This window comes from Malaclemys terrapin, chromosome 7 (assembly GCF_027887155.1).
Source record: "Malaclemys terrapin pileata isolate rMalTer1 chromosome 7, rMalTer1.hap1, whole genome shotgun sequence".
In the NCBI taxonomy this organism is placed as follows: domain Eukaryota; kingdom Metazoa; phylum Chordata; order Testudines; family Emydidae; genus Malaclemys; species Malaclemys terrapin.
The window spans coordinates 96,074,495-96,096,061 of NC_071511.1; the positions used below are offsets into that span (position 1 = coordinate 96,074,495).

At 36.6% G+C, this 21,567-nt stretch overlaps 1 protein-coding gene across 2 annotated transcripts; it reads right to left on the bottom strand.

Annotated features, from left to right (window-relative positions):
- Positions 1 to 6,792: 6,792 nt before the first annotated feature.
- On the bottom strand, positions 6,793 to 21,049 carry LGI1 (leucine rich glioma inactivated 1). 2 transcript variants are annotated; one of them, XM_054034797.1, is made up of 8 exons: positions 20,593 to 21,049; positions 20,184 to 20,255; positions 16,764 to 16,835; positions 16,597 to 16,668; positions 10,597 to 10,668; positions 8,644 to 8,813; positions 8,037 to 8,201; positions 6,793 to 7,952 (listed from the first exon to the last, which is right to left on the bottom strand). In XM_054034797.1, the coding sequence occupies exons 1-8, from the start codon at positions 20,781 to 20,783 to the stop codon at positions 7,135 to 7,137; spliced, it is 1,632 nt and encodes a 543-aa protein (XP_053890772.1). In that variant the 5' UTR covers positions 20,784 to 21,049; the 3' UTR covers positions 6,793 to 7,134. The 2 variants fall into 2 exon arrangements, with proteins under 2 accessions (XP_053890772.1, XP_053890773.1); XM_054034798.1 differs by having other exon boundaries at positions 20,584 to 20,672.
- Positions 21,050 to 21,567: the final 518 nt, after the last annotated feature.

The following is a 21,567-nucleotide window of genomic DNA, read 5'->3' on the forward strand; positions in this document are numbered from 1 at the left end:
AAATTACCTGGGTCATCCCATTTACCCTTTTTCAGTTTTGGCACAATATTCGTGTTCTTCTAGAACTTCCTGGAACTCTAGGGACTTATTGAAAATCAGCATTAACAGTCCAACAAGCTCCTCAGCCAGCTCTTCTAAAACTCTTGGATGCAAATTATTCAGGCCAACTTATTTAAGAATGTCTAGCTTAGTTGCTGCTGTTTACCATCCTTCTGAGATACTGGTAGTCCTACAATGGGCAGACAAAGAAGTTCAGGCTTGACTGAGTGCTTGTCTCCGGGGTGCTAGCACAACACGCTAGAGGAGAGTGATTTGTAAAGTGCTGTAAGATGTTGAACTCTAAATGCCCCATGTAGACTCAACTCGTGTATTTTAAAAGTACCTAGTTTCTGTTCACATTAATGTAGTCCTTATGTTAAGTAGGTAGAGGATGCAAGCAGGGTCTACACAGGGCAGTTATCATGCAGCATGTTAGAATGCTTTACAAATCATACCCTTCTGGTATACTTTGCTGCACTGAATAGGCAAGTCCTGCCTGCCCTTCATACACTTTGGAGATGTCACTTTCATAGAATATCAGGGTTGGAAGGGACCTCAGGAGGTCATCTAGTCCAACCACCTGCTCAAAGCAGGACCAATCCCCAACTAAATCATCCCAGCCAGGGCTTTGTCAGGCCTGACCTTAAAAACCTATAAGGAAGGAGATTCCATCACCTCCCTAGGTAACCCATTCTAGTGCTTCACCACCCTCCTACTGAAAAAGTTTTTTCCTAATATCCAACCTAAACCTCCCCCACTGCAACTTGAGACCATTACTCCTTGTTCTGTCATCTGGTACCACTGAGAACAGTCTAGATCCATTCTCTTTGGAACCCCCTGTCAGGTAGTTGAAAGCCGCTATCAAATCCCCCTTCATTCTATGCAGTGTGCATAGATACTCACTAGAAACAGGAGATAAGTGGTAGATCAGACTGATTAACAACTGAGTGAATTAACAAGTCTTTTGGATTTGCTCTGTTAATTATTATTCTCTTTTTCTTCTGCAAGTGGCCAAAAAAGGAGGGTGAGGAATAGTTGGTGCTGTTTGTACAGGTCTCCTTGCCGCAGAAAAATGGCAAAGGTTTAAGACTGTGTCGATGACAGCTATAGCCTACTTAGTCATTTAATTTTTCACTAGACTATGACCTTATTTGTTTAACTTATCATGATTTGGGGAACAGGACCATGACCATCTCTCCTTGTTGGATTCCTGATTTAGGTTTTACCAGGTACTGATAGAAACCTAACTCTTCCTATGTTCTGTGTCTTCTGATTAAAAAATCAGGAATTCCCAACTGTACACCGTATAATGCCCTACAAGGGACACATCAAGGAATGGGTGTTGATGTAGCAGATCAGGATTGTGTATCTTAGTGTCCTCTGTATTTCTCATATACTGGGTGATATTTTGGGTTTTCAGGGAAATTTTATTAGTGTGGGAATGTATTAAACAAGTGTAATGTTCATTGCTACTAAAGAAAGCTTTTCCTTGAAATGGAGGAATAAAAGTCTTCTTGACTTTCAGCAATGGACTAATTTTCTATCAGGTGTTGGCTTTAGAATTCTAGATACAAATGGACATTTCTGATTGTTCATGATGCTGTTCTCAGTAATGTCCAAAACGGTCCAAGGACTTTTGTTATTTATGTGGTTTAAATAGTCTTTATTTTCCATTAAATACTAATACAATAAATTGTAATGGACATAAATACACACTTAAACATTTAACTTCCAATAGGAACATATCAAAGCATATTACACATTAACTGTGATAATTATTTTCCATCCCCAAATATTCTTGGATTTATGGTAGTTATCAACCATTCAAAGAAAAAGGCAAGAAATAAGAAAAAAGGGAAATAAAGAAAATTCTTATTAAAAGGTCATAGAATACAGATAGAAGTGACACGCAAATACAGTCTCTTTCTTGTTTCCATTTTTACATTTAATTTTCTTAGAGGAAGAAGACTTTCATCAGTGAATTTCTGTGGGAATGGTGCATAGTGGAATGTCTTCTAGCTGAAAATTACTAGAATGAGAGGGTACTACATTGTATCTTATTTCCTGTGCAATTCATGAAACTCACAAGTTTACATTACCTAAAGATAAATATTTACATGATGTAAATCAGATATTTTGAAAGTATTTTGTGTGTGTAACATCTCCCAACACAAAGGAGGTTATTTGTGTATTCCTTTATAACTGTACATCATTTTAAAATTTAAAGATAACTAAGAATTGTAGGTATACAATAAAATTCCATCAGTAGTTGTTGTATGTCTTAGACATGAAAATGACATCAGCGGTATCAATAATCAACAGTTATGTAAGAAAATTGATCTCTAGGTGCATCCATTAATAACCTTCAGTATTCCTTATCTTCTGAAGTACATTTGGTACTTGCCTACTGTCTGTCAGCCATTTCTGTTAGGGAGCTCAATTAAACCACAGACCACACCAGGCAGCCTAAAATAACACCTTATGTTGGAAGAAGGAGCAAGTACTTTTTTTTTTTTTTTAAGCAAGTCTCAGGGAAATAGTATAAACACAGCTGCATACTCTTTGCACAAACTCCCACTGACCACAATGGGAATTCCATGCAAGGGTTCACAAGGACAGTTAACGTGCCCTGTCTCTTGAAGTTGGGAATATACATCATGGAAAGCTGCCTACTGAAACTCTACTCCGCTGCACTTTAAGGATTGCTCAACTGTCCTGAGTTCTGGTCTAAAAGTACCCCATTCTGTATGTGGTGCAATGAAATGCTGTCTCTGTACAGTAGCAAACCAAATAGAGGGCCTGTGAAATCCAGTTTAACACAGATTAGTTAGAGAAAATGCTTTTCCTAAGAGAACAAATTTAGGCTTGAGTCTTAACTTCTAGAAACTCTCAGATATCATCTAAAATCTCCCAGATCACCAGTTCCTGATTAAAAGTAACATTTTTTTTAAAGGGACTATCAGATCAGTAACACAACTACACAGCATATTAGATTGGTACCCGACACCATCTTAGGCGCTACCTCTAGTTTTCTAATTACTGTGTATTGCAATTTAGGTGTGTCGTTGGTACTCTTGCAAACTCTAATTCCTCTAAACACAGGGGAAATAGTAAATTCCCAGAGGCCCTTCATATTTTTCCAGGAAGTGCTAACTTGAGAATACAGTTACATCACTACAGCACTGAGAATGTAGCTGGCTGGCTTTGCCATTTAATTCCCTGAAATGCGGAATGTCTGAGTGGATAATGTTACATTATTTGCCAATAAAACTGAGTAGCAGATGTATAGATGTCCATTTCTACTTGAATTCAGCTACCACCACATTCAGTAGAATATATCATAACTTGTTAAAGTAACATTGTTTAGATAGAATATTTTTCTGACTTTTAAAATCAAACAATATTTTAGTTTAAGGTAGAAAACTTGGTGTTTAAGTGTAGAAGATAACAGAGAACCTACTCTTCAAAATGAATGTATTTCTTCATTCTTAAAGATTGCTTTTCAACTATCAATTTGACACCATCAGCTCAGGATTAAACAAAGACTGTGAATGGCTAGCCAACTACAGAAGCAGTTTCTCCTCCCTTGGTGTTCACACCTCAACTGCTAGAAGAGGGTCTCATACTCCCTGATTGAACTAACCTCATTATCTCTAGCCTGACTCACTCTTGCTTGCATATTTATCCCTGCCTCTGGAAATTTCCACTACATGCATCTGACGAAGTGGGTATTTACCCACGAAAGCTCATGCTCCAATACGTCTGTTAGTCTATAAGGTGCCACAGGATTCTTTGCTGCTTTTCAACTATATTTGTCAATCCTCCTAGTGGTGTAAAGAAAGAGAATGTGACTAAGGTTTTAATCCTGCAAGCTGCTCTGTGTGAGTGAACCCTTGCTCCTTTGGGCTCTCTGTGTGTGCACAATGGACCACCCATGCAGAGCAACTTTCAGGATTAGTTTGTGTGATTTAAATAAGACACTCATATCATGAAACTCATGTTTGCCAGTCAGAGTCTTCCTATTGTAAATGTTACAAATTCAGTACATAAATGTATACGCTCCCATATTTTAAATATGGGAATTAAAATACAAGGCCACATGACTCCCTGTGGATATATAAACTAATACCTATACTTCCTGAAATATATTCATTTTAAGTCACTCCATAAAATAGCACTTCTTAAAATACACTGGCTAAATCTGCAACTGGTATAATTCCACTGAAGTCAATGGAGTCATGACAGAGATTAATTTGGCTCAATGTTTCTAGAATTGACACTGTTGTTGACCTGTCAGCACTAGTCAAGTATTAGTAATGTCATTCTTAGAATTCAACTTTTTCCATAAAGGCTAAATCAAAATAGCCTCACTCAGTTGTGTGCAAGGTGAATCTTGGCCAGGTCTTTGGAAGTGGCGCTACTTGTACTAAGATTGTTCCTTTTGCAGTCCATGAAACGGGGAAAAACTAATACGTTAAAGTAATTATTTCAGTATCATTCTTTGGAGAAACTTTCCACATAACAAAATATCAATACTTTGGCATTTTTCAGGAATCAGTTTGATGCCAGGAATATTCCATGGAAAGCATTACAGGAAAGCACATTTTAAAATGTTAGATATTCCTGATGATGGGCATATTCTTGCAAGGTATCAAACAACACCTGAGAAATCAGGAAATAAATTTTGCATGTCTGAGCCTGAAAACAAGAATATAAAAGCATTGATATTTAAGTTTATACATAAGGGATTAAATATACTGGGTCAATTTCTGCCCTCAGTTACATTCATAGATTCTAAGGCTAGAAGGGACCATTGTTATCATCTAGTCTGACTTTCTGTATAACACAGGCCATAGAAATTCCCCAAAATAATTCCTGGGGAATATATTTTAGAAAATCATCCAATCTTAGTTTAAGAATGGTCAGTGATAGAGAATCCACTATGACCTTTTGTAAATTGTTCCAATGGTTACTCTTCCCAATAAAAATGTATGTCTTATTTCCAGTCTGAATTTGTCTAGTTTCAACTTCCGCATTGAATCATGTTATACCTTTCTCTGCTAGACCTGAAGAGTCCATTATTAAATATTTGTCCCCCATGTAGATACTTATAGACTGAAATCAAGTCACCCCTTAATCTTCTCTTTTTTAAGCTAAATAGATTGAGCTCCTTAAGTCTATCACTACAAGACATGTTTTCTAATCCTTTAATCGTTCTTGTGGCTCTTCCCTGAACCCTCTCCAATTTAACAACATCTTTCTTGAATTGTGTGCATCAGAAGTGTGCACAGTATTCCAGCAGTGGTCGTACCTGTGCCAAATACAGAGGTAAAATAGCCTCTCCACTCCTACTCAAGATTCCCCAGCTTATGCATCCCAGGATCACATTAGCTTTTTTGGCCACAGCATTGTACGGGGAGCTCATGTTCAGCTGATTATCCATTCATAAAACCCAAAATCAATAGGGTTTCATGGGATTAAAACCAATGAAAATTAAGTATTTACATCTAAGGTAGGAATATATAAGGCCAGAGCCCAGAAATTGTTAGGGCAGTTTTGTACAGCTTTTCCAATGCAAAACCGCCCTAAAACTTGCAGATATGGTTCCTGGAGGATCTCTTCAGTTTGGTGGGATCCTTAGATGGAATAAGACCACTGTAATGGGTGTAGCTGGGGGAAAAGGGGTGTGATTGGTGCACCTTTATGCTCCAGTGATCTCCAGTTGCCAGAATGGCTCCTTTGCTGTGGGAATGGCCCAAGAGGAACTGGCCTGGTATAGTTTGGCCTAACATTCGGGGACCACTAATGTGACTTAAAGCGATTTTTGTATTCCTTTCCTGAGTTGTTCTAATGCTCTTCAACAATAGGATCTGGACATTAGTGTCAAACAGATTTGACACATGATATATTTACACAAAAGATTACATTATCTCTGATCTTTTAATAGATTTTGAGGTCAAATTCAGAGCTGGTGTAATTTAAGAACAGATTGGTAACTCAGGTGGAATTGCACCTGCTTACACATGCTTTGAGTTTGTCCTGTTATATTTAAAACTCCCCGATTCTAGACAATATCTTTTCCTGACCTCTAGTGCAGGATATCAGAAAAATGTCTTCAGTTAACCATATTCAGAGGACTGGAGAAACTTGCTGAAGATTAAATAATTGCAAACACACTAAAAAGACTTGACAGTGATAAAATTACAAAGGAATCCATGCAAATAATGTGTTGAACTTCAGCTATAGAAAAGATGTTAACTGAAAAAGATGTGCTCCTAGCTTTCTTTTACTGTACAGAACAATGTTGTCACGTCTGACACGACCTGTTTTGTGCTGCTCCAGCAGGAGGAGCAGATAAGCCTTGACAACAAGACTTATTCTTTTGATTACTCCATACATTATTCAAAAATCAAGAATTCCCAACTGTACACAATATAAAGCCCCATCCTGAAATTAGATCCATACTTATATCAGTGTGAGTCCCATTTAAGCAAGTGGAGCTCCACATGAATGCAAGGGTCTGTCTGCATAGGACCAGTTATAGGGTTGCAGTGTAATGCTGTATCTTTATCATGTGGTTGTGATTACATGTATAAACCACTTGTGCTTTATTGTTGTGGCTTATAATATTAAAAGAAACACCTAAGAAAAACACTGCCATGTACAACACACCTTGTTGTTTATTATATATGTGTATAATATATACACAAATAAAAATTATCACCTGTAAATAATCATATTTGGAATGTGAAAGACAGAAAATGTAAACATTTTATTTGGCAGTTGTTGTCAAACAGGTGAATAAATAAATGGAAAAGTACATCTTAATACTTTTAGCAACAGATGCAGTTGCACGCTTATTTACATATTGTGGATGCAAAGAACAGTTAACAATTTAATTTCTTTTTGTTAAAAAATGCAACTTCCAACACCACTAGACTTGACAATTAAAGATGAAGATACTAGTAATACTTGGTTCTAGCAATCTCAACTTTTAAAGGCATTCATCTGGAAGTAGGATAAGAGTCATCATGCATTTAGTTCATTTTGTCCACTTATGGTAGAAAGTCTGATGTAATCTCAGAATTATGAGTGTCATGCACTTAAGTCAACTATGACATGTTTATAAATTAATGTAGTTCCCTTAAAACTTGAAGCAAAGAGAAAATCGCGTTTATCAATGGAAACATGTGTGAAAGATCTTGGTGCCTGTATGTTTAATTCTTGAAACTTCACAAATTTTGCTTTTTCAGTATCCCAATAATAGACTTGAGTAAAAGAATAATCACTTCCAAGAATGGCATATTGATAATTGTTTATCTGAAGAGGCTGGAATACCATTGACCCTCGGGATGGCATTCTTTGTAAATCCAGAAATGCTGAACCTCCCCATTTCATTACTTTGGAATCACCAATAAATCTTGTTAAACAAATGTACACATCCTCTTTCACTCTGAAGTGTTTCACTGCATACACATCCTCCATATCTTGGATCTCGAGACGCTTAACAAATTCAGTTGTTCCTTTGTTCCATTGGTATATTACAGGTCTTTGGGAACTACTAGACAGAATTAAATGAGGTTTGCCGGCTATTTCAAGATACTCCACATCAGTATCTCTGTACCACGCGTGCAGAGACTGATGGGAGTAAAATCCATTTCCATTCCATTTGTAAACCGTGGTAAAGCCAGCTTTTGAACTGTCTGCAACAACAAAATACCAGTCTTCTGCAATCCTGAAAGTTTCGATGTCATTGGGTTTTCGGATTTTAAGAATTTCAATATCTTGAATTTTTATAAACTTATTAGCAAAAATATCTCTTTTATAAATATGGGAGCCTCCAAAGAGCTGGGCAACAATGACATACAGCTGAGTCTCAATAATTATGGGCTTACACACAACAGTTGAAGTACCTACAAAAATAAAGATAAAGGACAATGTTAGCACTGCCTTTTAGATCAGGTTATGTAATGTTATTTGGCATGTGTTATTCATACCTGTAATGTTGTCATAATTCCTGAAAGACCCTTCTACATGGTCCCATTCAAGAAAGATGCATTTTCCAGTAAAAGGTTGGGCAATAACCACATGCTCATCGTTCATGTAGGAGAAAGTATCTACTGACAGAGACTGATATGGCAGGGATTCATAAACAGCAAATTCTGCAAAAGCGCACATAACATTTGATAATTAAAGGTAGCATTTCTTTCCACATGTATTTTTTCACCATATTAAAATAATGTCATGTTAATTGATACTGATTTATTTTTAAAGAATACATTTAATAAGTAGTCTAGTTTTCCTGCTAATAAGACAGAATTTTAAAGTCTGCTTATTTTTTCTGAACTGAAAAAGAAGGTTACCTGTTACAGTTATAGTCCAGATTCTGCAATTATTACACAGGCAAATCTCCCATTAAAGTCTGACTAAAAACTGTAGTAATAGATGCACAAAATGGTTCCTTTATCAGGCCTGAATCTGCAAGGAATTCCTGTTGACTCAGTGAGAGGTCCATAGGCAGACCGCTTGCAGAATTAGACCCTTAATTAGAAAATATAGCCTTGATTTTAAAGTAATCAGGTGAAATAATTTGGAACACATTACCTGTAATAATACAATCAAATTCCTTTGGAGAGAGGCTATTGATTTTACGCTTCTTATATTCTGGTGGACTTTCGCAAAAAATGTCTTCAACTGTTGCATTGGTGCTACCCAGCCATTCCACTAACCATTTCAGTTTGCAGTCACAATTAAATGTGTTCCCTCTAAGATCCCTGTATAAACATAAACCACACACTGAAAATGATGAATTAGATGTTGTTTTCCACAACATCACAGGACTAAAATAACAAGGACTTTTATAAAATGACTATTTCCTTGCTTTCTCTTCTGAGAATGCTGGACTTTCCTGAATTAATTTGTCCTGAACCAATTAAAAAAACCCAACCAACCAAAAACAACACAACAGTTTGTTAAAACTACTTGCAAAAACTTAAATAGTTTCAATTATACTAAGGAAATCAAGACAAACTTAGGTTGGGAATCAGTGGAAATATCTGCTCTTCCATATTGGTGCTACCCAGCCATACTGATAACCATAAATTTACAGGTACTTAAATTCCTGTCCAATTTTTTGGCCCAAATCTTGGGTTTTTTTGTTTCTCGTTGTTTAGCATTTCTGAACAAGAACATTATAGATGACACGGTGACAAATACTGTGACATGATAGATTAATTTAGTGGTCAGTGGACAGTTCCTCAGCTTTACCCCTTTTTCTTCTCTTCTTCCTCATTTAAACACGCTCATTTAGGTCATAAGGGATATAACCTGAACTCCTTTTTGCATTAAACTATGGCCTTTGGAAGATACTGAGTGCCTCTTACAAGACGCTGAGACCCTCAACTCACATTATGTAGGAGGTGTCAAATGCCTTGCAGGACTGGGTGCCCTGTGAAGAGCACTGGGTATATGGGGAACTATAGTGGCTGACTGGCGGTGTTCGAAGGCATTCTACATACACTTGGCAGACTCCAGAAGAAGGCCTCAGGGAGGACTGGAGAATGTGGATGAAGAACTATATTGAGGTATTGCAGAACTGCTGCTAACAGAAGCAGTGCAAAACCCCATGGTGCCTGTTGTCAGATTCTAGAAGGCATGCAGGGGTGAGGGAAGCAGCATGATCACTTGGCTATCTATAGCCGTGGAGTGCCATTGGGCCAGCTCCAGGACTTACTAGTGCAGGGAACATTAGGTATCTATTGAGTCTAACTTCTGTGTGAGTGTACTTGGGGAGCCAGAATTTTGCACATTGTCTCTAATGGGACTCTTCCAGTGGAATGACTGCAAGATCTGGTCCAAACATATATTTCAAAAATATATCTTGTACTTTTATAAATGTTTAAGATACTTTGGTTTACAAATTTAAAATTTAAATCTAGTTTACATTTTGTTTTGGTTGCAATTTGAGTTAGCCAGGTGTAAAGTACTTGTACTGAGATTTTTAAATGATCATTGCATTTAAACATAGCCTCCTGTTAGATTATATTGGAAACCTGAAATGTTCTCATTCTCATCAAGTATTCTCCCTGCTTTCATATCATGTCCTCTTTGCATTATGAAGGATGTGTCTTTTTCTTATTTCAATGGCCATATATAAGTATCATATTGTTGGGATTATGACCATACAAAATTCTTATTTTATTTTATCTATATATAAACTATTATCTGGGAAATATTATACAATATACAATTATACAATTATTGACAGTAATAAACATAAATCAAATCCACCCTCGCATCTACCACCTTCACCCACCAATGTGATAGGATCCTCCCACTGTCTATTGGCCTGAATGTCCACTGGGTCATGGGAGTGTCCTGTTACTAGATCTATCTTGTATATTTTACATCATTAAAGAAGTTAAAAGAGAGGTGAAAATTAATATACCCAAAATTCCAAATCAAGTACTTTACAATATCTTGCAGTCATCACCAATAGGCAATGGCCTGTTTTTTCTAACCATAGTGTCTGAAAATAAGAAATTGCTGATTTCTTACACATTTGTTAAAGAATCCAGCCCTTTGAATATGTCTTTTGGAAGTGTTTGGAGATTATTGTTTGCAAGGCTCCTGTAAAAGAAGATATATCAACTCATCAGATAATACATTTCTACAAATGCAATATTGTTTTTTTATGGTAAAAACAATAATGTACTTCAGTCCTTAGTTATACAAAATTACTTTAAAAAATATCTCATTTACCTTGTGACTTTTTCTTCTGCTAAGATATATTCACACTTCCTATTGCTCTCTTGCTTTTCAACATTCTTTAGCATTTACAGTACTTCACTCAGGGTGGTAGAAAATGTGATCATCTCTGGTATTTTGCCAACACCATTATTTTAAAATGATTAGCCATGACTGGACATACAAATGTCTTCCCTTCTGGATAGCCAGTGTGTTGTTATAATATTGCAATGTCCTGCCTCCATGTCCACTTTCTAGAAACTACAATCTATTTTAAACACTGAATCCATGATACTGTAAATAGCTCTCATTGGCTCATGGTTTCTGAAAATATCCAGTAACTAACATTTTTGGGAGTCAATAAGTTTATAAAACAGAAATTGGAGGTCAATATTGAGTTAAGCCTAAAAGTTTTCTTGCTTGGGTTAGTAAGGGATAAAAAATTATCTTACCAGCAAATAATAACAATACTATGGCTTTGATTGTCAAGAAAACTATCTTAAACTAAGAGAGTACCCAACAGTTTCAACTGGTAAAATTGGATAGAAGATGTGAACATACCTTTAAAATAGTTAATTCATTGTTTCCATCAGGTACACCCGTGTAAGCCCATGGATGATGCAAGGTTTTCACAAGTGTCACTGAGGGCATAACTAGAAGAGAATGTGGTGGTGTCTTTGTGAGTCATTGCTTAATTTGGTCAGCAAAACCTTTGTCACTGGTGAGGATGCATGAAAAGGAAAGAAGCTAGCATGATTTTCAGATTCCAGTTGGAATTTGTGGCACTGGGCATTAGAAATAAAAACTATTTTTACTTGTAAACTGTACACATCTGGCAAGGAGGCATTTAGATACAATAGCTCTGATGGAGCAAAGCCCATAACCACATGTTTAAGGTTAAAGCTTAAAGGTTAATGTTTTTGTGTGTGAGTAATATGCCCTCTGTGGAACCATTTACATTTAGACCATAACTGGTTTATTGCAACTAATTTATAAACTCAAATTTGCCAGACATTTATGCATTTGCTTAACTTTATGCGTTTGAGTAATTTGATATTAGTCAATGGAACTACTCACACGTGTAAAGTTAAGCACATATATGAACATGCAGGATCACAGCCTTATGTAATCTTTGATCACTGGATTATACCAAGCACAGCACCATAATGGATACAGAGCTACCAAAAGTTCATCATTTTAATGGAAATCAGATTAACAGAAAAAAAAATCTAGATTTATACATTGCACAGATTCTTGGATGAAAGGTTGGCACTTTATATCTTCCATTATTAGAAAACATGCCATAAGATTTTATTATGTAACCTCTAGATGGTGCTCTTAGTAGTACCTGTGCAGAAAACACTTAGTTGGAAAGGATGGATGCTAATGAGGAAGTAAATGTTCAGTCGTGTGTAATTATGTTTGAAGGCCCATATTTTAAACCTCAGAATGACATTTTGCTTTTCTGAAAAACTTCAAAAATGCCATCAAAATTACATCTTATTCATGGAACTAATTTTCTACACTAAAATATTCTGCAATTTAGGGTTATGGCATTAAATGAGTCAAAAATGCAATTATACCACTCCGATGCTTTTAAAAAATATTCCACTCTGCAAAATGAATTGTCTTGAATAGGTATACTAGATGCGACTACGCTACAGTGAGGACACATTCCAATTATTAGTTATTTGCATAAATGAAAAATACAGATATTTGGGTAATTTTACTGTATTGAAAAATTCACTTGTGAAAAGGAAATGGGCGGAGTATACAGAACAAAGGTCATATTCTGCCATCACTTCATAGAACTCATCAGAATGCATAATTACCATGAATCTCTTTGATGTATTTTGCATGACAATAGTATTCTGCTCTTCCTCAAGTGGAGTGTGCCTCAGAGAATCTACTTGTTATGCTCAGTATGTGTATATAGACACATTCTAGGAAAGGACAAGGATTGTACAAACAAGGATTAAAGTGGTCACATTCAGTAGTTTATGGGCCTGCTCCTGTAGTTATTTTGCCTGCAAAACTCTGTTGTGACAATTGGGCCTATAACTTTTTGCCTATTTGGGAATTATCCATGAAAAGTAGGTCAAGTTATTTTCAATAAAGAGTGTTATAAACTGGTGCAAGAAAATCAGACAGAAAGACTGAATGAGTCCAAACAAGAAAATGCAGGTCTGGAAATTAATGAACCAAAATTGGTGTGTCAAATATTAGCCCCAATTGGTGGACAAAATAATGAGGGGATAAACTATGTCACCCACATTCCACCCCCTTTTGGGGAGAGGAGTGTCTTTAAAATACTTAGAAAAATCTCATCTTGACTTGACTCAACGTGTCTCATCTCATCTTCCCTGACCCCAAGACAGAAGGAGCAGACCTGACCGAAGGATTTTCTTTCTGAGAGGAAGGTCATCAGGTGTTGCTCTTGTTTAAGCTCTCTCTCACCTATTCGTTGGATCCTGAAATCAACTATAGTGCACGCATCAGCACAGTGAGATGATGGTTTATCCAGCCCTGCCCTGTCTATGGAAAAAAGCGCCAACCCAGATGATGTCCTTGACCAGAATGTGAGCCTGGGACCACAGCAACAGTTGCTGTGGACGACACACAAGTCTAAGGTATCCATTCATAACAGAACACTGGTTCCAAGGACATCAACAAAAGCTATATCTCCCCCACCCTTTCTATCCTGCCTCTTCTCCACAGAAGTAAATACCTTTCACACATCAGGACTGAGAGTAAAATTAACCCTTTCCTTTTCATCACAGAAAGGTTGCTGGTATAAGAGACTGATATTTTACCTCCAAAAGAAGAAAAACTTTAATAGCTTTTGATTGTTTTGCATAATTACTCAATTTAATTTTAGTATAAATGTTTCTTGTTCTTTCTTGTGTTTTAATCGATACATTTCCCGCTTTAGAATGAGTGCCTTTGGGTGTTTGCCAGAGAAACTAAGTAAACCAGGGTCTCTGTAGAAACCCCTTCCCACTCCCCAAACCCTTGTAACACTGTTTCAGTGTTGGGCAGTGAAAGAGTTTATAACATCTTTTAACTCTTTTGGCCCTTGAGATCAATACGACATTTATTGGTGCTGTGACTCAAATCTCAAAGGGTTATACAAATGTGGCAATTGGATTGCTTGGCAAGCAACTGAATGTTTTCATAATTGGGTTTGGGAAGTAAAAGGTCATTAAAAAGATTAGGAGCACAAAGCATGAGAAACTGCATCTGTTTCACTCTCATTAATGTTTCAGGATTTTATTTTGATTTTGTTTCAAACACTTTATCCAAGTGCCTTGTTTTAATTGTGTTTCAACTTTTATTTTTTTCCTTTTCCTCTCATGATCCGTGATTTTTAATTTTGCATTTTGATTTTGACCATGGTTGTATCCTGTTTTTTTTTTTTTTTTTTTGAGGTCAGTAAATGCTTGTAAGTTAAAATGTTTTCCAAAAAGACCCCCCAAAAGAGCAAAGTTAGTAATAAAACTTATTTTATTGCTGCAGAAGTCCAGGGAAATATGAATCCTTTCTCTCAGGTGAAACCCCTTTAGATGTTTCTAGTAGTTTTAGTTCTGCAGAGGCTGTTCTACATGAATTAACTATCATAAAGGAAGATGGGCTAATCCACCCACAATTCCCGTTGTGGGTCCTTAAAGAATGAGACTTCTTGGAGAAAAATTGGCTTCTGGAGCAGGCTTCACCATCATGGCTGGCACCCCTACCATCTCCTGGGTCCCCAGACCTTCTTCAACCTAATCCTGAGAGATACCCTGATCAGAGGGAGCCAAAAAAAAGTACCCTGATGACATTGCCACTTCTACCAGCTTCAGCTGAATCCCAAACACCCTGGGATGAAATAGGATCGGATTTTAACAATAGAAACAACAACAGCTCTCACCCATCTCAGTTAAGAGACTATCAGACAAGGGGGGTTTTCCTTCTAAAAACTCTCTCCAGTAAAGGGAACAAAAAATGCCAAAATGGAAACCGTATTTAATATTTACATTTCAAATGCTTTACCTGGTTGTCCTTCTTTTCTTTATCTTTAATACAAGGTTTAAAGGATTTTTAATGATGCGCTTGCCATGGCTTTAAGCAGGCTGAGGTCTCTGTATACCAAACCCTGAATCTTGTTTAACACTGTTTCATGTTTGACAATGACTGGGTTATGTTAACACCTTTAGCCCATATATTCCATCTAGATTAATACAACTCACGTATTGAAGATTAGCTCTGCATGTGAAGAAACTGCATGATATATAAACCCATTTCTCAAGATTATGTGTGCAACCACATGCAGACAACAATAGCTGCTCAGAATACTCTCATCTCCTACATACGCTTTCCCTTAGAAAACTACTGAGGGGTCCCTACAAGCCAGCACAACAGTTAAGATATGATGTTATTTTATAAATTGTATGCTTTGCAGAATAGGGACAGTATCTTCCTCTGTGCTGGAAAAACACCTTGCACACTGATAGCAGCAGCCACATAATAAATAAATTAATAAAATAAATAATTTAATAATTTAAGAAATAAAATAATTTGTGCATGTAAAGCTATTCATGTTCCTAAATGTTTTCAGTTTACAGGCCCTTCACGTTATCAACAACCTTATCCCATCCTCTGTCTTTTTTTAACTATGCCATAATTATACCTGTAGACATATTTTTATGTATATACCACACATCTTCTGTTTCTCTCTCTCTATTGTTCCAGTCCTAAAAATGTTTATGCATGCGAATAACTTTGCACAATAGTCACAGTGAACTCAGTTTACACCAGATAAGGATCTGGTCTGTAGCATCCTATGATGCATTTGTTATATGATGCAGAATTGGGTGAAATGTAATTAATTACATTTGTGCATTCACCATATGTAGGTGAAATTGTGCTTTCCCCAGCATCTGACCATATATGAAACAAAAAGCCAAATGACCCTGTACACCTCTTAGAGGCTATTATATTGAGGACAAAAGGTCAGAATACACTCCCCCTCATATGACAAATACACCAAGATATATGCCTGTGAATGCAAATGATCAGAGTAGGGTATTCAGACATATGTTAGGCACACCCCACACATTTTAGACAATTAATGTTATTTAGACTTTATAGACAGCAAAATCTCCATAACACAGCCTCATTTTCTTACAATATTTTGGTATATTTTTCTATATAGTAAAGGTAGCTGCTATATTTTGAAAGGAAGTTCATTCAATTTTTTATAAACAATTAATTTGATACGAATACATATAGTTTGTAAAAACTGGCTGAAAATGCCACACACCTTTTGACTAAACATGACAGTAGCTTAGCTTTGATAAATCAGACCCTGTAAATACTGTACATAAATTTGCAGTTAAATGTTACAGGTGTTAGAATACTGTGCTGGGCTCACATGCTTTCAGTTTCTACTTCTGTATTTTTGTTTCTTGATTTAACTTGAAATTGGAGCTTTTCTTAGTTTAGCTGATTGTCTTTCTAAAACTATTCTTGAACAGCAAGATCATAATCCTGTTCTTGCTCCTCTGATTAGTGTGTGGGAGAGAAGGGGAAGCAGCCAAATGGACAGTTTTTGCATTATTCTCCCTGCACAGGGTGGGATAGACATGGACTGGCTGAGGAGTTTTTGGTTTTTTTTTGCCATTTCTGGTCTACATAATATGAATATTGACATTGTTTAAGCAACAAACATCAATGATTATATAATATCAAATGCTAAATTAAACCACACAGTGGTTCAGTTACTAAATTAAATACACACTACTAAGTAATACATGAAAACATTTTACTTACAGGTGAATTAGAGATTTCAGTCCTCGAAAAGTATTTCTTGAAATTGACTTAATGCTGTTGTTCTCGATGAACCTGTAATGGGTCACAAATTCATTTTGGTTAAAGCAGTGCCTGTAAGTTGGAAATCCCACCTAGTCCATATTTCTAGAAACATTTTGTCCACTCACAAATATTCTAGATGAGGAAGGCCCATGAAAGCATCATCGCTAATAACATCAAAAGAGTTTGATGTAAATAACCTGCATAAGGAAATACAAAATAAACGGTTAGATTTTTATACTTTTTAGAGCATGATCTAGAAGTCCCCATGCAGACCAAACTCTCAGTGACTACATTGAAGGTTTTGTCCGTGTAAGGGTTGCAAGATAATATGGCTAAAGTGCACTGCCCATATATGGCATAGTATAGTGCAATCGTTCTCAACCTGTGTCCCATGGGTTGCTAGCAGCATAATCAACACACAGCTGTGGCCCATGTGATATCCTTAGGGCCATACAGATAATATATGTACTGTGTGGATGTGGCCCACATAACACATAGAGAGCTGCATATGCAGCCCACAATGGTAAATAGGTTGAGAAACACTGACCCCAGGGAGCAGAAAACTGCTTTGCTTTCTAGACTAAGGACTAGATCCTCAGCTGAGGTGAATTGATGTAACTCCATTGAGTACAGTAGGACTTAAGCACGTGCTTATCAGGCCAATCAGTTACCTATGCAAGCTCCATGAAACTAATGGGACTGCACAAGTATTACTAAAGACATACCCAGAAGACAATGAGGTGCACAGGTATCTTAAAGGGCCTGAATTGCCCTGCAGAACCTTTATTTCTGATGGTGATGTGGGAGAAGACCTTAGCTTGATATTCAGATTCCAGGATGAGTTTGCAGAGCTGGCAGTTAGGAAAAATCTTTAACTTGTGAAATGAGCATATTTGAGATATAATAAGCATGGATCCCTTAAAGCCATTTTAACTTAGTGTTCAGAGTAGAACCATATTTTAAAATGGATTTTGCCTACTGGAGGTGGTTCATAGTGCAGGTTTCATTGTATATACATTATATTATATATGTATATATTTTTTGTTTTTGTCTATCATATACTGCCATTACATTTAATTTTTCCTATAAAAATCTTTTAATCTTTCATAAAATTGATTAGTGTTCTGTCCTATTTATAATTAATAGACAAGTTTGCATTTGGCAATTTTAAATCGGTTTTGGATTGCCACACCCCTAATATGCCAGGGGATTGTCAACGAAGATGAACATTTCCTCAATGGAATTACAATCAGCTGGACTTCAAGGGAACATGGACTTATAGTGTAATATCCAAAGGCACTCAAAGATTCAACGTTACAAAGCATGAATTAATATATTTAACTTAATGAGTTAATTTCTTCTTTTGAATCCTGCATTAAAAAATAATTTCAAGTTAAATTATTTTCTAGCTCTGCTACTATAGGTTATACTTTCTCCAGTTAAAGAGTTTGACATAGATTTATAGGAATGGTTTTAACAGGAAAGATTTCCTCACATGTATGTTTCAAAAGCTTGAGATCAAATCTTGCCATCAGACCCATGTGGTAGATCTGCATCATAGCTTGCCTGCAATTCATATTTATTTATTTACTATTAACATAATTGTCTCAGGTTACTTTTTATTTGATCACTATCTACCCTCTTTGTAGTATATAGGAATAGGATAGTATCCCTTTAAATAGTTTATGAGCCCTCTAGTCTATTGGCATTGCCTATGTTCTATGTTTTAGAAGTTGCTCGAATCCAACCAGAGCAGCAGGGTGTATATGAAGTTAAGTTTTCTTTCATCCCTCTTCTCCCAACTGTGGAATGGGTTGAGATTTTTTTGTTCTAAATCACAAATTGGTTTCTTAAGTGAGCAATCTGGGGATAGTTTGTATTGTTTTAGCGTACTACTTGTCAAAACCCACAATGGAACAAAAACTGCTTTTGTAAGTTTGGAGATTATGTTGCAGCATTTTGTTAGCAACAACATGAATTACATGTGTTAGTGAAGTGAATGGTATATCATGCAAATACAGCCTGAGGTATATATTTATTTATTTATTACCATAGGACCTAGTCATAGACCTGGACCCCTTTGTTCTAGGTGCAGTACAAACACAGTGCAAAAAGACAGCCCCTGTTCCAAGAAGCTCTCAGTCTACCCCACTTAACCTATTCTATGGCCCATGCTAGATGTAGGATTGCTAAGCGTAGGTGGCATAGCACAGCCAAGAGGGAGGATTATGATGTCCTTTTCACTTTACTGACATACAAGCAACATAATACAAATACAGCTACTTCATTTTCTCTCTGTTGGAAGGCCCAGCTCAGAAGTCATGTGGGCTTTGTCCCTTTTGCAATCTGTGACCACTTTGGAAAATCTTGTAGAGAATAATGCACAATGGAACAGTATTCAGGTTTCCATAGTAACTACATTTACCTATTTACCCTGTATCCAAAATTGTACAGTGTGCCTGCACCTCCTTATCAGCTCCACTTGAGGTAGAAAAGCACAGCTTGAGTCATGGCTTTAGCTACCCTAGCACCAACAGTTTAATGTAACAGCCTTAGTGCTCTAATACATCAAAAATTCACTTTGTAGCAAATCTACTGCACATGTGAAATCAGTCATACACAGGTATCCTATTTCATTTTTGAACAGACTGAAAAAAGTCTCTTGTCGGGTTTCTGAAACAAATTTGGATACATCTCAAACTGAGAGCAAACCCAGTACAAACAGTTTAGGTTTACGTCTTCTATATCTTTTTACAGCTAGTGATTATATAATCACTCTTCCAGTTTTCTAGAAAGCTATTTCTCTGGAGAATCTGTAAAATTTTACACACAAATGAATCTAAACATCTAACAATATTCCAGTGTTCTGTTCAGTGCACACACTGTCATAGTGTGTGATTTTGTAATGACTGCTTAAGAATTTACAGTTTTCATCACTCTCACTACTTTAGAGAATGCAAAATAACAAATGATGGTCCAAATCCAGTCCCTACCTAGGCAAAACTCCTATTGAAGTGTCTACACTTCTACTGAAATTAATGGTAGTTTTGCCTGAAGTAAGGACTTCAGGATTCATCCCATTGAAATTAAGGGTCTGATCCTGAGACATCCTGAACATCTCATCAATGGGGATTCGGCCCTAAGATTGCAGAAAAGAAACAGACATAGTTGTGGTAATGCTCAGACCCCTTCAGTAATGTCCATTAGAGTACAATACATAAGAGGATAGCATATCTGTCATCACAGAAAGCAATCTTCAGAATTTAATCTATTCCAACTAGCACTGACAGCAAATAATAATAATTAATAATTAATAAACCCCCAAACCACCAAATAAGTACATACAGTTTAACACCCCCACCCCATTAAACATATGCCATCTTTCAAAATTACCTTTACTTCAAAGTCTAACTGTTTGTGTATTTTGATGTGTAATTGATCCACCCTTGCTATTTCTTATAAAATGAGTATTCAGACCCTTACTATATTGTTTATGGATAGATATGTTTCATAACAAATAATCATATGATATAAATATTTCTCACAGAAGCTGCAGAGACGGTGTGAGCAAAAAACTCCCTTCTGGGATTTTAGTAAAAGCAGATCTCACAAAGGATCTGGAAAGAAGGGGGAAAAAATTGTGTTAATGTGATCTCAAATATTCATCATTACAACACTGAGCTGTGAATCACAATATAATTTCTTTACATAGCTACTATTAATTAAAAATAAAAACAAATCTGTTACAGTTTTCACATAATACAGAAAAAGGCAGAAAAAGGTACACGTATAGAAGAAGGAGATGTAACACACATTTTAACATTTTATCTGATGATTGTGAATGCGGAAGGTTTATTCCCTACTGCAAGCACCGTTCAGTCTGCGCTGAAAACACCAAACATAATAGTTCATTTTAAATAATAAATTAAATAACCAAATGCTTACAGCCCTTACAGTGAGATAACATCAGGCGGAACGCTGGTTGGAATAGATCTGGCATTTTCACATAAAGCATTATCTTTGGTACAAGTACACCAGGCAGGACATTTTGGCTTCACTGATTTCTTCCCTTCAGTCAGCAAAAGCATACATAAAAGGCATAGGAAATAAGCAATTCTTCTAAAGGGTCTGCTGGCATTTCCCATTCTTTTGATCCACTCTGGTTCCAGCCAGTTGAAAGAATATCCCAAAACATGAACAGGGCTTCTTTATTCAGTCGCTGGATGTCTTTCTATAAGGCCAAGTCAATGTTTGTCTCTCCTTTTCCAACCCTTTTCCCTTTCCCTCTGTATCTGTTATTGAAGATAGAAACCTGCAGCTGATCTCTGTGTTTCTACTCACTCAGGCAACGTACTGCTCAGAGAAGGGACCTGCGAGGTGCTGTAAGATGGGGAAAATCCAACCAGCTGTAGGGAGGGGAAAAAAAAAAAAAAAGACTTGCATCACCACAAAAACACTGAGCACAACACAGCATTAGATTGCAAGTTGATGTAACTGAGAAAATACACTGCTTTCTGTTTTCATAGGGAGGCCCTTCCTTGTTACCAAAAATAGTACAGCATTATGTTTTGCTGGTGGGTGGGTGAGTGGGTGTGGGTGGAATGTGCATGTGTGGGGAGAAACAGTCATCTTTTTCTGGATCCTTACAACCTCATAAACCTTTGGGAATTGTGCTTTACATATTACAAGTGACTGGAGAAGTAAAAAAGCCAGTATCCACTGGAAAATGAAATTGAGTGAAACCATCAAAAGCATTGCTACAAAATCTGTTAGATTAATTTCTATCCTTGGCCTTTATTGCACATGTTTGTATCACTGAAAAACAAAAAGGCACACATGGAAAATATTACTGAGTATGAGAGAATGCCTACAACTGTCATTTCTAAACAAAATATTCTACCATGCAAAGCTTTTGCCACACTGCATTTT

What these genes read in the sequence shown, in the direction of transcription:
- LGI1 (XM_054034797.1), bottom strand. Translation starts at nt 20,783, where the DNA reads ATGGGAAATGCCAGCAGACCCTTTAGAAGAATTGCTTATTTCCTATGC. An exon ending in CTGAAATCTCTAATTCACCT is followed by an intron (nt 10,669 to 16,596) that starts GTAAGTAAAATG and finishes CTTCTTTTACAG; the next exon opens with GAGCCTTGCAAACAATAATC. An exon ending in GAATTATGACAACATTACAG is followed by an intron (nt 7,953 to 8,036) that starts GTATGAATAACA and finishes TTATTTTTGTAG; the next exon opens with GTACTTCAACTGTTGTGTGT.